Below are 14,658 nucleotides of genomic sequence, written 5' to 3'. Positions count from 1 at the left end.
GCCCCCCCTCACCCCCTCCACCTTTCCCCCTTTCTGACCTCCTTCTCCACCCCCCACCCCCCTCTCCAACTTCTCCCAAGAGACAGGATTTTTATATCATTGATTTTCAGTTTATTTATGCTCTTTGTATAAGTTGTGAAAGAGACCTGAATACAATGACATGTACAAACATCACATAAAATATTATACAAATAATGAATGGTTATGAGTGCAATAGTGCAAATATTTCCTGAGTTGAAAGATGGAATGTTCCATTCAACTCGGCTGCGCCTCGTTGAATGGAACAAATTACATCTTTCAACGAATGAAATATTTGCACTATTGCACGAATGGAAACCATTATTTGTTTTATACAACACCTTCAAATTTGGATATAATTGGATGTAAAATGCACTCATGCAACAGATTGTTTTGAACAGACAGGTTTCTCTGCTCTCTTACCATTGAAAAAAGTGCTACCAAAAAAGTATAATGCATGGTTCTATCATCATAGCGTGCAATAGAGCGGATTTTGCACGCAATCGACGAGCAATTGACCAATCAAATGGCCGGAATATATTTAGGTGTTGTATAACAAATGATAGACTATACAAGCAAGAAGAAAAAAACAAAGGAGAGAAAATAACACCACCTATGGCGATAACACAGCGGATAACACGAACAGAAGTAAACACCAGACAAAACTTGGAAATGACCTCAAAATTTGCACTAAAAGTTTTGACCCAAACTTTCATAATACTTAATACGAGGGTACAGTTGGAATTTGGTTTATATCATCATCCAATTCATATTTCACAGAATGATTATTCCCTAAATGAAGGGGAATTACCCAAGGAAATTATTTATTGTGTTTCAGAGGTGTAGGACATTATTATCCAGGAACTATCAGAAGGGCATTTCTGGTGCGTGGGCAGTATTTAGAAGGAAGGGAAGTCATGGTAAAATGCATTTGTAGGTGGTATTATAAGTCTGAATAGAACATCAAAGGAGACACAATTCAATGTTACACTATATAATATCAGTGCGTATGAACTACTTCCCCAATCAGCTAGATTTAGCAGATTTAAACAGATCTAATGGTCATTCCGGCACAAGTCGGAAGACTTGAAACATGACATCATGGAGTCACATGTGCTTCCCTTTCCTGTGTCCGTGTTCTCCTATTTGTTACTACAATGGTTATTTTCTGTCACTAAGGTGGTGGGTTTTGAAAATGCTGAATCTAATAATTTGAAGCTAATCACTGTGAATGGGGTCACTGCTTTCATTGTCAATACTTAATAAACATATTTTACTTTAGCGAAAGAGAAAGTAAAAGGTATCAGATCATAGTGGCACTACGACATCACAGAATCACAAAATGACACCCTCAGACGTTTATACAGTATATGTATATTAGATCCTCCTGCAAGCAGGAACTCGCGAAGAAGCCTCATTGGCATATCAAAGCCGCAAGCTGACCGAAGTCAGTCTCTTACATTCATATTTAACGTCCATGATTATGGATTGTTAATTGTCAACAACTCTGTAACTGGACGACATACATAACAGATAATTGTCGTTACATTATGTGTCATTACATGTTACATTGTACATTACATGTTAATTGTAAACAACTCTGTAACTGGACGACATACATTACGACATACATTACATACAGACGTGACTTCTAAACTAGGGTATCTCCTATAAAAACTGAGCATAATTCCTCGTTAACTGTTCGGTGCAAGTTTGCTTCGCAAAGATCATCTCTGTCATATTTTAGCTAAGAGATGGTATTTTTCTTTCTTCTGTTTTCCTTGTAACATAAACATGTATCTCATTATCATATGGCGAATGATTTCGACTTCCTAACATTCAACTTTGTTAATTGATTTGTAATTTGATGAAGTGTTTGAAATCTGGCCGTCTTTTCCAATCTGGAGAATGTTGGACTCGGCCACCAGAAAGAAGACTGTAGTTTAACCCTTTAGCCTTGTACTAAGGTTCTCGCTGCTTTCTGGGTCGTATCGAAGGAAACTGCCGCATGATGCCCAATTATTTATTTATTTATTTTTTATTTTACCAAATTTATATAGCTCTCTTTTCATGCTTAAGCATGTTCAAGAGCGCTTTACAATGACAACAAAATGACAAAACCCTTAAAATATGAATACGAAAAATAAAATTGACACAGCTTAAATATTAATATAAAAAATATATATATATATAAACGAAGGAATAATTATAAAAATAATATAGATTTACAGTGAAATTCCTAAAAAGAAAAAAGGTGAGTTTTAAGTAAATTTAAGTAACAAATGGTCAGACAGGGTCACAAATGAGGAAGTTCTACAGAGGGTTGGTGAGGTCTGCAGGCTGGGAGAAACTATTAAGCTGAGAAAGAAAAGGTGGATTGGGCACATCTTGAGACATGATGGACCACTGAAAGATGTGCTTGAAGGTAGAATGAACGGGAAGCGACCAAGAGGGAGAAAGAGAATAATGTTGATGGATGATATCAGAGATGGCAGAAATTATTTCACTATGAAGAGGAATGCAGAAGAGCGGTTATTTATGATTTTGTGTTTGGTGAGGGACCTGCCTTAAGGCAGATCACCATTAGAGAGAGAAGTAACAAAATGACAAAATCCCTTAAAATATGAATACGAAAAATAAAATGGACGCAGCTTGAAAATTTAAATAAAAATATATATATCTATAAGGAAATTTTTTTTAAAACAATATAGATTTACAGTGAAATTCCTAAAAAGAAAACAAAGTGAGTTTAAGTAAATTTAAGTAACAAAATGACAAAACCCCTAAAAATATGAATACGAAAAATAAAGTGGACTCAGCTTGAATATAAATTTAAAAATATATATGTATCATCATGTCACGCTGATTATTCAGTGTGACAGGTACTGTGTCCACCCAGGAACCCAGTGGTTGTGGGCCAAACATCTCTCCCCCCCCCCATCCCGACAGGAAATAAATTTTGGTGATGAAAGATGTAGCGGTTGGTAGAGCAGAGGATTTGTGTTCCTAGGGTCATAACTGGTTCAAATCCTGATTTAATAAATTTACTTCGTTTCCTGGCCTACATATCTCCTCATAACATTTGCACTCTTGTTCTGCCATGTCTAGAGTGAACTGGTACGCTACTCAAAAACGAAAACATGGGTGTGGGTCGCACACAAACACAGCCCCCAAACTCCCTCCCTTTATAAGGAAAGGATACTTATCAGGCTGTAAAAGACTGTACATAGAACGTCTCTGAAATTCAAAATGATGTATAGAAGGTAAAAATCCAAGGTATCCGGGCAAAATTCCGTAAGATTTACTATCCACTACGAAAACGCATGTGTAGACACTTTGGATGGTAGAATGAGAAGGAAGGGCAACGACAGGAGGAGCCAGTCGTTGAGGGTGCACAGTGTTAAAAGATTACCAGGGCATACTAGACACGGTAGAATGAGGTGCTAAGGTTGTGAGGAGACAGGTAAGCTCGTCACTTGTAAACATCTAAACCAGTAAGTTTTATGATGTCTAGAGTGACCCTTCCTTCTTATCCTTCCACTCAAAGTGCCTACAATAATTTTTCTTCCCATTTCGAATCAATGTACGCAGTATCCAGTTAGACACCGGGTGTTGTTCACTTCATTATCATTTGTCTGCTCTGTCAACAATTGAGTTCTGCTAAAATGGAAGGTGTTGTTTATGTAAGACAAACTAGTGACTTAGTGTAGAAGTACTATGATTGATAGAGATTTGTTTCATATTTTAATTTTCAGGATGTGGATCCTTTAGGTGCAGTCGTCTTGACCAACTACACCCTCGTGAGGGCCAGGGATGCAGGCAAATCACACTCATTCAAAATCACCAAATACAAAGCACGGACATATTACTTCTACACAGAAAATGAATCTGAAATGAGCAGGTACGTTTTTGTTTCTATTTTCTTTCTAATTTTGTTTCTAATTTTTATTTCTTTTTTAACAGTAAAAGGATCATTTGAGGCTCAAAATTCAATTTTGATATGTTATAGAATGTTAAAAATCACTTCTATCAGTGCAGGTTGCATTTCTATAACACTTTTAAAGTTTGAGAAATGACCTGTTAAACTGCTAAGGTTCACCAATTAAAGCGGACTGATTATGCATTTTATTATGAATTACACAAACATATTGTACCCTACCCCTATACTCCTTTTCTCATAGCATTTGTGTATAGTCAATAATCATACAATCATGACGATATACTTGTTTCAGTGACAAACTTTTGGGCCCATTCCAAAACAAAGATCGTTTAGATTGATATTGCATCATAATGAGGCTTTAAAGTGACTCTGCTGTACAGTCAAATACACAGATCATTGGATCAGTCAGTCTTTTGATGAGAGTCCATCACCAGTAGCTCTGTCCCAAAAAGATTAGGGAGAGAGAGAAGGTCTTCCTTGGTGATCTTTAATATTAGACTTGGTGTGGGCATGCTGAAAAAGAAATTCCAATGCAAAGTTTATTGGTGATGGTGGGTTATGTGTCTCCCTCAAATAGCTGGTTGTGAAGTAAAGGTTATTGATGGGAGGTTGGGGAGGGGGGAGGGGGAGAGGAGGCTGTTGATGGCGGAGGGGGAGGGGGTGTATGGCTAAGATCAGCAGGTGCATCATCACTGTATGGTACTTGCTCTACTTGACACACTACTATTTCTTCATCACGTTTAATAAGCTTCTATATATTTCTTCCAGTTGGGCCAAGGCCATAACAGAAGCTGCCCAGAAGAAGACCAACGCTGATGTCTGGCTGGATATAAGTACTCACAATGTAGGCCTTCCTGCCTACTCCATTAAAAATCCAGACTGCCGAGGGGTCCTGACCAAACAGGGCAACGCTCATAAAAATTGGAAGAAGAGATACTGTGTACTTAAAGATGCCTGTCTGTACTATTATAAAGATGTAAAGCAACCACAGGCGTTGGGTGAGTAGACGTGTGAATAAGATGAGCAAAAGGGAGTCGATTGTGATTGTCTGAAGGGGGGGCCGCATCAACCACACTTATAAGGAGGTCTTTCTGGTAACGCACATGACATCGGGCCTGCTTGCAGGGGAAACGGGCAAACGTGCCCCCTCCTGAAAGTCTTGTGAGAAACCACAAAAAGTGCCCCATTTTTGTGAATGAAAACTTAACTTCTGTATATTTATAAACAAAAAGTGCTCATCGTTAAGAAATTGAGAAAAACATAATTCAAAAGTGCCCTTTTGGCTGAGAAATTCTGAAGGTAATTGTAACTAAGAATTGAGCTTTCTGTCCATTTCTTACCCCCAATGTAACAAACATGTCAACATATTTTTCGAAGCGAGAGAAATATGAAAACTGCAATTTGTGTTGTGTTCAAAGAGAAAAACGAAAAAAATCTGTCAATCGACTGACTGCTTATCTACTGGAAAACATCTGTGTAGGTCAGGGGTGGGCAACCTTTTTGGATGAATGGGCCAGATATAAGGAGTGAAAAATTGACAGGGCCGCACCTAACCAATGACCCGCTGTTGATTTCAAACCTTTCAAGCAATAGGTGTGTGTACTTAATCTGTATTCACAAAAACATAATGTCAAAACAGTACAGTTGATTAATGGGGATAATAGGCCTACCTGACAGCATCATTAGTGCCGATAAATTCTAAGCAGCTATGTCGTTTTTTGTGATGATGTAAAATAGTTTGATTTTTTTTTTTCTTGAGACATCTCACAGGCCGCAAAAAAATTTGGCGGGCCGCATGTGGCCTGCGGGCCGAACGTTGCCCATTGCTGGTGTAGGTCAATGTATAAAACACAGAGTAGCTGGCAATGCATCATGGGTCCTAACAGAGGACGCTGTCATGTCCACGAAACTTAACAAGCTGGTGTCTCAGTACGATGAGTTGATCATGAGTTGATCACTAGTAGTGTGTGCAAAGTTAGTTTGTAATTAGTTTCGATGAGAAGTTTCTAGTAAAACTGACAGTTTCAAACACGTTAACCCGTTTTGTCTAAAACACATTTCTTCGTTTGGCCAAACTGCTCGGGTGTATCCTTGAACCAGTGCATCACCCAGCACGTCTGCATGCGTGTGAGAGCTTTCACCCCATCATGTTTCTCTGGTTCAGGTCCCATACCCAGGTCACTGGAGGTCAACATGAGGTCAAAGGTCACCCAGATGCGGGTCAACTATTGGATTACATTAGCGTAACTCCCATCCTTGTCGTACATTTTGTTCTTTGTAGAATCATTGGAGTGCCACGTTACGGATTTTCCATGTAGCGTAATACAGACAATTTTGTGTCCCACAAATTTAATGTTATTTCACTTCTGTTCAGCAACCATTTGAAGTGACATGAAGTCACTTTTAACATAATTTTTTGCTTTCAGTACATAACTTCTCTCTCAATATTATTTCAAATGAATGCAGGAATCGCGCACTTTCACGGGTACACGATACAAGAGAAGGAACTTGCAGGGAAGAAGTACGGTTTTGTGTTGGTGCCACCCATTTCTGATCTGCGAACCTACTTCTTTATAGCAGACAATGAAACTGAGAGAAAAAGGTAAAGATGCTTGGCTTGCTTTGAAATCAACTGTTTGCATTGGGTGGACAAATTTCACCAAACTTACCAAGAGTTGTCCAAAGTTTTACAGGGGGAAAAAATTCATTTAAGAAAATCTTCCAGGTTTTTTTTTTTCACCAGATGAATGATATTAAAGTAACTCATGCTTCCATTAAGTTTTAACATTTCTTTGCCCACAAATGTCCACCCACTCTCTGTGGTTCGAACATGTAAAAATGCAACTTGAAAAAAGTATTTTCAATGTTCTACTTTATCGTTTGATGAGAACAGAAACTAATGAAATTTGATCAATATCAACTCAAGAAACTTCTTGAAAAAAACCATTACTCCCTCTCACTCCCACTTACCAAATATTTTAGCTGAGATAAAAATGAGGATCTCATTTAGTCAAGTTCTTACACATGTTGCTTGTATTGGTGCTATTGTTAAAGGGGGTTGCATTGGAAACAATAAAATCACAACATCTGTTTATGGTTATTGGTTCAAGCTTTTAGTCTCTCAAAATTAAAGTAGGGTTTATGTTTCGTGTCAGATAAAATCACTCATCTCATCTCAAAAATATTAATAAACAATCCCAGATGAGCCAGAAAGATTGATTGCGTTTCCACCTAGCATGAAGCATAGACTTCAAGCCATTCAAGCTGCTCAAGAATTTGGTTTCCAAAAACTACACTATAGAACACAATAGAGTGTTAGCTAAGGGGTTAACGCCGTTGCCTTTCAATCATAAGGTCCCCGGTTCGAGTCACTCCAAGATTAATGTATGTCGTCCAGTTACAGAGTTGTTGAGAATAGACAATTCATAATAATGGACGTTAAATATGAATGTAAGAGACTGACTTCGTTCAGCTTGCGGCTTTGAAAAGCCAATGAGGCTTCTTTACGAGTTCCTGCTTGCAGGAGGATCTAAAGTACATACATACATACAAATACAAACATACAAATACATACATACAATGAAAAGAGCATACAGACTGATGAAGTTCCAGTCACTCGTCATTTAAAGCTCAGAATCTGGAATCAATGTCATACAGAGCAAGTTTGAGACAAACGTTTGGCTTTTTTTCTTTCTCCTCACAGATGGGTGGCATCCCTGGCATCCTCCATTGGACGTTGGATTCAGACAAACGAAGAGGACGATTTCAGTCAAGCCGAAGTTACCAAAGACCACGAGATGTTGATATGATCTTGTTACAATGCCACTGCCATCAATCGCCACTATCAGATGGTCCCCAAGTCTCGGTCTGTTTTTTTGGGACCACGATTTTGTCAAGATATTAGACTTATAAAGGAAAATGGCGCCACTAGAGAATGGACAAGTGGTCAGACAGTCACGATGAATTGTGTTGACGGAGTATAGGCAGGAAGAAGTTATAGCTACCTGAGGGATCAGGGACTGGGGACAATGTCACTGGGTGTCTTTTCTATTTAAGCTCTTCATAAATTCATAGAATTATTCTGGTGGAAAGGTAACCTGGACTTGATTCATCCCCCCCCCGCCCCCGTGTTCCGTAAATGACCTTGGACCCGGAGCTGTAGCCCTTCCTGACCCGCCCTCTCATCAGACCTGGCTACTCATACCAAGTAGCAGATCTTTGTCTAGCCTTTTTTCGTGACGCATTTTGAAAGAAGTTAATTGCTCGCCATGAAGTACATTTATGTTACTTCAAATAACTGCCAATGGAGATTTATGTTCATGATATTAAATAAGTTCTGTTTGGGTGTATAGAGCATTTGGCTGAGGACAAGCTAGGTGTTATGTAGTATACAGTGGGGTGGGGATGATCGAGGGGTGGCGATGAGGGGGTGGGGTGGCAAGGCATTCGTTGATCTGGGTGTTAGATATATACAGAAAGTGAATAAATCCTTTGTATTGGTGACACTGTTACAAGTTGTAAAGATGTAGAAATATACTTATAAGCTTATATATTTTTTATCATTTAGTCCAGCACAAAATTTATCTATTAAAACGTCACAACAAATTTAATTTATTATATGTACTTGATTGGACAAGTTTAAATATAGGAAGGGAATTTTATCCCTTGCTGGTCATTGTCATTTCTATTGAGAGAGTGTTTGCTTTGGTCTTACCATTAATTAAGCTTTAAGGCAACAATCTAGCAGCAAGGCTGAATCGATAGCATACAATAGAGATATTGTCTGGAAAACAGCAGTGTTCATTTTGTGCAACTGTGGAGCCAAAACATTTATCTACTGTCGTATTTGTCGACTACGTAGACCTCTCAGCATCATTCATATATGGCACGGTGTCAAACTTGGCAGAGACACATTAACAAAAAGACAATTGGCCACACAGAGAATTGTACCAAGAAAATTTGCCAAGGGATGGAAAATGCAAAAAGTATTACAACTTTTACATTCTGCCATTTTCCAGCTTCTCTATGCTAGGTACTACATGAAGCGACTCTTTGCGTTAATTATTTTCTTTGCATTTTTTTACTCAATAAATTTACTTTTTTTGGGTGAATTTTTAGACTAGATTAGTCAAGTTTTAATTTCCAAAGATGCAAAATAAATGTCAAGCCGTGTGTAAACTAAGTTTCCCCAGAATTGCTGTTTACAACATATTTAGTAATAACATGAAAAAATGTCTGAGCGATGAATTATTGAGAGCAGTTTTTAAAACTGGATGTGGAAGCACTTGTTTTGAACAGACACAGCTCCAGCATACATGTTATTAACAATGACAGACATTCCAAAATGTTAATCAAGTTGATGTTTCTTGTTTCCTAAAATATTACATCACAGTCTTTGTTTGTTTATGGTCAGTACTTAAGGACATGTTATGTTACCAAACTGCATTCAATTAACTTTCTCATTTTATCTTTGACCTTTAAGGCTTATTGACATCTTCAGCTCCACGTGATAATACCAGTCATTTATTCTCCTCCTTAAACGTGCTCAAGTTCACTGATCTCATTTCTTTAAATGTTCTGACGTTTACTTACTGTGCTATGAACAATCTGCTTCCAAGTTCTTTTGCTACCTTTTATACAATTGGTCATTCTCTTCACAATTATAATACTAGTCTAGACAAGCTGGTCATTTACGTGCTTCTTTTTTTGTCGTAATTCAAAGAGCATGCAAAGCCTCTGATATCGTTTTATTTCTTTGTGGAACAATCTTCTGATCAACTTGAAATCTTATACTTCCATGGCTTCGTTCAGACGACATCTGAAAAATTACTATGAAAGCCTTTATTGATTGTATCCGTTGTAACGGGTGGGAGTTGGTGGTGGTGGGGGGGGGGTAGTGTTATAGGTCTTATATGTTTAGGTTATCTATTTTTTTGGGGGGGGTAGTTCTTTTATAGGTGTTAAGGTTATCTATTTTCTTTGATAGGAGTACTCTATTCGATTAAGCCCAAAAGGGTTCCTTAGTTTACTTCCTTTCACATATTTTACTTATTTGCAGTTATATTGTCCTGTTCACCTTGTATTACTATGTGTTGAAACAAATAATAATAAATAATCATAAGTAAATTGATTGAAGATTGTAGTAACCATTTCTTTGCTGAAAGCAATAGCCAGTACTCCTTAAATGAGTTTTATGAGTGTATGTATGAATGAGTTCTCATAGATGTATTTCTGATTTCGGATTAAACAACAACCGTCTATTAGAAGAGGGAATAACTTTGCCTCTATGTCTTCGAAATAGTTCTTGGAATTGGTTTGGAAATTGAACCATTCTTGCCAAAAATCCTTCATGATTTATTCTCCGAAAGATTAACCAGGGAATATTTACAACTCCATCTTAACACTGTTTTATATTTGAATCGCTTTGAAGAATTTGATTAAGAAAAGCCAGTTTTCTACTTATAATTTTCTTTCCAGACAAAAGTTATGTGTTTCCACATTTGGACATTACTTAAGGATAGATATTGAAAATTAAGAATAAATGACATTAATTTAATTTAATTTTTTTATCAAGAGAATTTGTGTGAATTCTGTTTTCCAGTTAAGGTTTTCTTTCAACCAAAAAGAAAATATCCTCTCATGATGAAAAAATCAATGGATGATTGTAATTTCAAAAGATGATTGAATAGCGTAAATTATGCATTAAGTAATAATGAATCTTTTTCATCAAAATAATTGTGGGAATTCAGAGAAGTATTCTATTTGTAATTTTCCCTGATTTTCCCCTTTTTTTTCATGTTTCATCATTTGACATTAGAATTTAAAAAGGGGGGGGGGGGGGGAAATAATGAAGTTTCTGTTAGAGAATCATTGTATCTGGTTCATATCCTCAGTTTGTATTAAACTATTGGATCAGATTTGAAAACATTTTTCATTAGATAAGTACTGTGATTTTTTTGTCTCTTCTTCAACTCTTTATTTTTTCTTTACTGTATATACATATTGATAAAGTTCTCATAAAGTCATAACTTATTGAAATTATTATAAAACAAAGGGTTAATAAAACAGTTAATGATGTATTAATTGGTCCTCAGGTTCTCTTTGTCTCTTTATAACAACTGACGAAATACTGATATATCATTATAAATATCGCAGTATTGTAATTGTGTATAGCGCCTTCCGTTGACCCTATCTGTGAACATAACACCTAGTGTTGGCAGAAGATAATAATGAGACAAACTTTTGCAACAACCTGTGAGGAATGTTTTTTTCACTTTTCAAGAAATCTCATATTGTCCACAACTGATACAAGCTTGTCTTTTGTATTGTACAGGTAGCAACATCTATGTAACACCACACACTCTTCAATATATATCATGAGCAACATCAACATCAAACTAGGGTGAAGGGTAGCGCCCCCCCCCCTCCGACCACTGCATTCATAGATATGTTTGACAGGTTCTGAGCAAGACTTAACCACAATGGTGCATTAACATAACACAGATACAAATACTTTATATACATAGCCTCATATTGGAGAAAAGAAGAAGAACCCCCCAACTGTCCCAAACCAACACTCTCCTCCCCCATACCCCCCCCCCCCAACTTCTCCTTCATACTGCCCAAAACAAACAAACCCTGTCGGGATGCTTTTACACCCCTTTCCTTCCACTAGGTGTTTCAAAATTTCGCTTTAAAAGTGCTTAATCTGTTATGTATTCATAATTAATTAAACAGAAGCATATGATTGGTAAATGTAGAATATGGAAGAACCTTTAACAGAACACATTTACCAAATTTAGTAAAGACTGTTTTAATGACTCATTTAAAGACTTGATCAAACATACTATAGGGACTCCAGATAATAGGTTACAACTCAATGACTTATCTTGCATGAGCTCGCAAACCTTTCCTTACTGTCACATCTGGTAGAGGTAAGTTAGCTAAACTGCTTGAAGATGATGATGTGGCCATTTGCTTCTCTTTTTCTTTCTCTATATTCATGGATGCCATGGCCTGTGTCAGTGTTGACTCTGATGGTGGAGGCAACTGGATCTGAAAGCTCCCCTCCAAAGATCTATTACGGATATCTTTAACTAGACACACCCCTTTCTTCCGTCTGTTCTTAGAATACGGTCTAAAGAAGTATCTATGATGCACCCTGCTAGAAGCCTTAAAAGTTCTTCGTTCCGCAGCAGAATCGTCCAATTTGGCAGCAACTGCCATTCCAGGTGAATCCACTGTACCACAGACTTTCATCTTCTGTGGCCTTCTCTTGGATGGGTAAGTTTTCTGTACAGCTCCTATGTTAACAACAAATTTAGGATTTGCAGAGACGACGTGAAAGGAGGATGATGCATCGTTGTCTCTGTTTTGCAGCTCTCCTTGATAATCTCGTCGGCTGTCTGTGACAGCACTGAGCATGCCTAGCTCATTCAAAGCAACGTCAACATCCATAATTATCCCTTTGCTGGTGAAGACCTTTCTCTTTTCTAAGACCTTATAATGTGTATCAATTCATCTGAAAGAGCAAAAACAAAGGCAAAATAGTTTATTGAAAGCGAGAGGTCAGATTTGAACACTGGTGATCATCATTCTACCTAATGTATGATTGCTTACACCAACTTTGACTCACTGTACAGTAGTCTCTTTATTCCGTGTAGGTCAGTGACATATTGGACATGAGGTCAGATGAGGTCCCACAGTTGAGTAAATACTTAATGGTCATTATGTGTCAGGTGCTGTGTTTAAAGTGAAAGCTGCAGCAGCTGCAAAGTCCTGCTGCAGCAAGGCTATCAAACAATAGAGAATATTTCGAGCGAAAGACCTGCAGCTTCTTTACTGTGAAACTGCAGAGCACAAAGGAATCCTATGCAGCCTGGATGCTGCAGCCCCCTCAGTGAAATACATTTTGCCTTAGTGATAATTCATCAGTGAGCATAAGCCAACAATTTGTTATATCAGCCACCTGCTGAATCATGTACACTTTGCAAATTCTGCTTGAAAAACTTTAACAATGCACTTCCTTACAATTAATTACCAGTTACCAGTTAAATTGACTAGGATTAGATACTCTACTAGTTCTGCCTGTCTTAATTGTTATTTAAACAGATTAACCTCTGTGTGTCAATAATGGACCAATGACCGAATCATACTTATTCTGCAATTTCATTGACACACTCAAGAATTGCTAATGCTATGTTTTCATCACCTGAAATTTGTCTTGAAGAACATCATTTCATAAACCTAGAACTGTCAACATGTAAGCTCTTTCTTTTCTCTTACCAAGATACTACTGTAATTAGAGGAAATTTGGGAATAGTTTATCTTGTAACGCATACAAAAATGCTATGCATAATGGGCATATAATAGCCTAGCAAATTACTAGTTACCTGTACAAAATAGTAAGATGCATAGGGATAGGTCTAGCCTAGGGCCCTAACCGTTTTCATAAACAGGAACGAAAATATGTACAAGAAAATATGTTAAGAGTTTTCAAAACAGCTACACAAAATTTGAACGCTAAATTATTGCAAAGAAATAGTTAACAACGAGTTAATCTTGATAGTCGAAACTTAACGATAACGTCCAGGCCTAACTACTTTCTTGTGAGAGTCTATACACATCGTAGCGTATGATACCGGTTCCACGACTTGGTATCTTTAGTAGGTTTAACTGTAACCTTAGACTAAATGTTAGGCCTTAGTAATAAGACAGCATATTCGGTATTTAAAAATAGCTCTGTTTTTTAACAGACTTACCCTAAGAGCAGCAAACAATTATCTTTTAAAAATGAGCAATTTAATCTCAACTTCATTCGGATAGCTGAAATACGACACTAACAACATTTGTGAAGGGTTAACAACAGTTGGCGAAAATAGATGGCGCAGTAACCACTTCATTTGGTATCTGCCCAAGCTGTGGCATCGAGGTCCAAAAGTCCAGATATAACGTAGGAGCTAATACACCGTCATTTACAATAAGGTGAGAAACAAAGGATATTGTAATTATCTGTTGATCCCTTAATATTCGGTTAAATACCCCAGTTATTATAATTATAACTGATAATTGATATTATCAGACAATCAAAGTCCATTCGTATGCTGAATAAAATCAACACAATGAATGTTAAATACCATGTGATACATAGTCTCTCCAGTTTTAAAAATCAAAACGATTATTCAAAAGGTTACGTGCGAGGTTACCTGGAATCTATGGTCGTTGCTTTACAAAATATACTATATACATGGGTGGGATTACGGGGGGGGGGGCAAGAGGGGGCATTTGCCCCCCTACTTTTGCCCAGACCTTAGTTCACTTTTTTGTCGTTTTTGCAGACATATATGCACAACCCTAATCGAATTTATTCCCCCACAACAGCTCTATCAATTAGGCCTATTTGTTTCGAATCTAAGTCGAATTTGTGTTTAACATCGTAACATGTAGCATACAGAATAACTGGAGCTGGAGCTAGCACATGGTTCGCAGGACAGGTTACGAATCCTGGAGCTAACACACTAGCGATTCAATTCTGCATGTGATGAATCCGCGGCATGTGCTACAGTGCTAGCTTCAGGAATTGATTTTCAATGTTGCTGCTCTAGTGAATGCGTTGAATAACTAAATCCAGAGAAACGATTTACGAAAGCCAGATTTGCATATTGGGTATATCAATAATTTATAATAATTTCATTTTTAAA

General features: G+C 37.4%; 1 protein-coding gene and 1 long non-coding RNA gene across 2 annotated transcripts in view; one reads left to right on the top strand and one right to left on the bottom strand.

The window, feature by feature from the left end:
- LOC139984933 (uncharacterized) overlaps positions 1–10,796 on the top strand; it is a 56,223-nt gene extending 45,427 nt beyond the window's left edge. Inside the window, exons 7-10 of the mRNA XM_071999076.1 lie at positions 3,774–3,919; positions 4,727–4,956; positions 6,425–6,560; positions 7,662–10,796. Of these exons, the coding sequence (XP_071855177.1) occupies positions 3,774–3,919; positions 4,727–4,956; positions 6,425–6,560; positions 7,662–7,767 (618 nt within the window). The 3' untranslated portion in view covers positions 7,768–10,796. The remainder of the gene's footprint in view (positions 1–3,773; positions 3,920–4,726; positions 4,957–6,424; positions 6,561–7,661) is intronic.
- Positions 10,797–11,220: 424 nt separating this feature from the next.
- On the bottom strand, positions 11,221–14,221 carry LOC139984936 (uncharacterized). Its single transcript, XR_011799234.1, has 2 exons — positions 13,720–14,221; positions 11,221–12,479 (listed from the first exon to the last, which is right to left on the bottom strand). It is a non-coding gene; the product is annotated as an uncharacterized lncRNA (long non-coding RNA).
- Positions 14,222–14,658: the final 437 nt, after the last annotated feature.

This window comes from Apostichopus japonicus, chromosome 17 (assembly GCF_037975245.1).
Source record: "Apostichopus japonicus isolate 1M-3 chromosome 17, ASM3797524v1, whole genome shotgun sequence".
NCBI classification, from domain to species: Eukaryota; Metazoa; Echinodermata; class Holothuroidea; order Aspidochirotida; family Stichopodidae; genus Apostichopus; species Apostichopus japonicus.
Note: the sequence above shows the minus strand (reverse complement) of the source record. Positions and strands in the feature narration are given on the sequence as shown.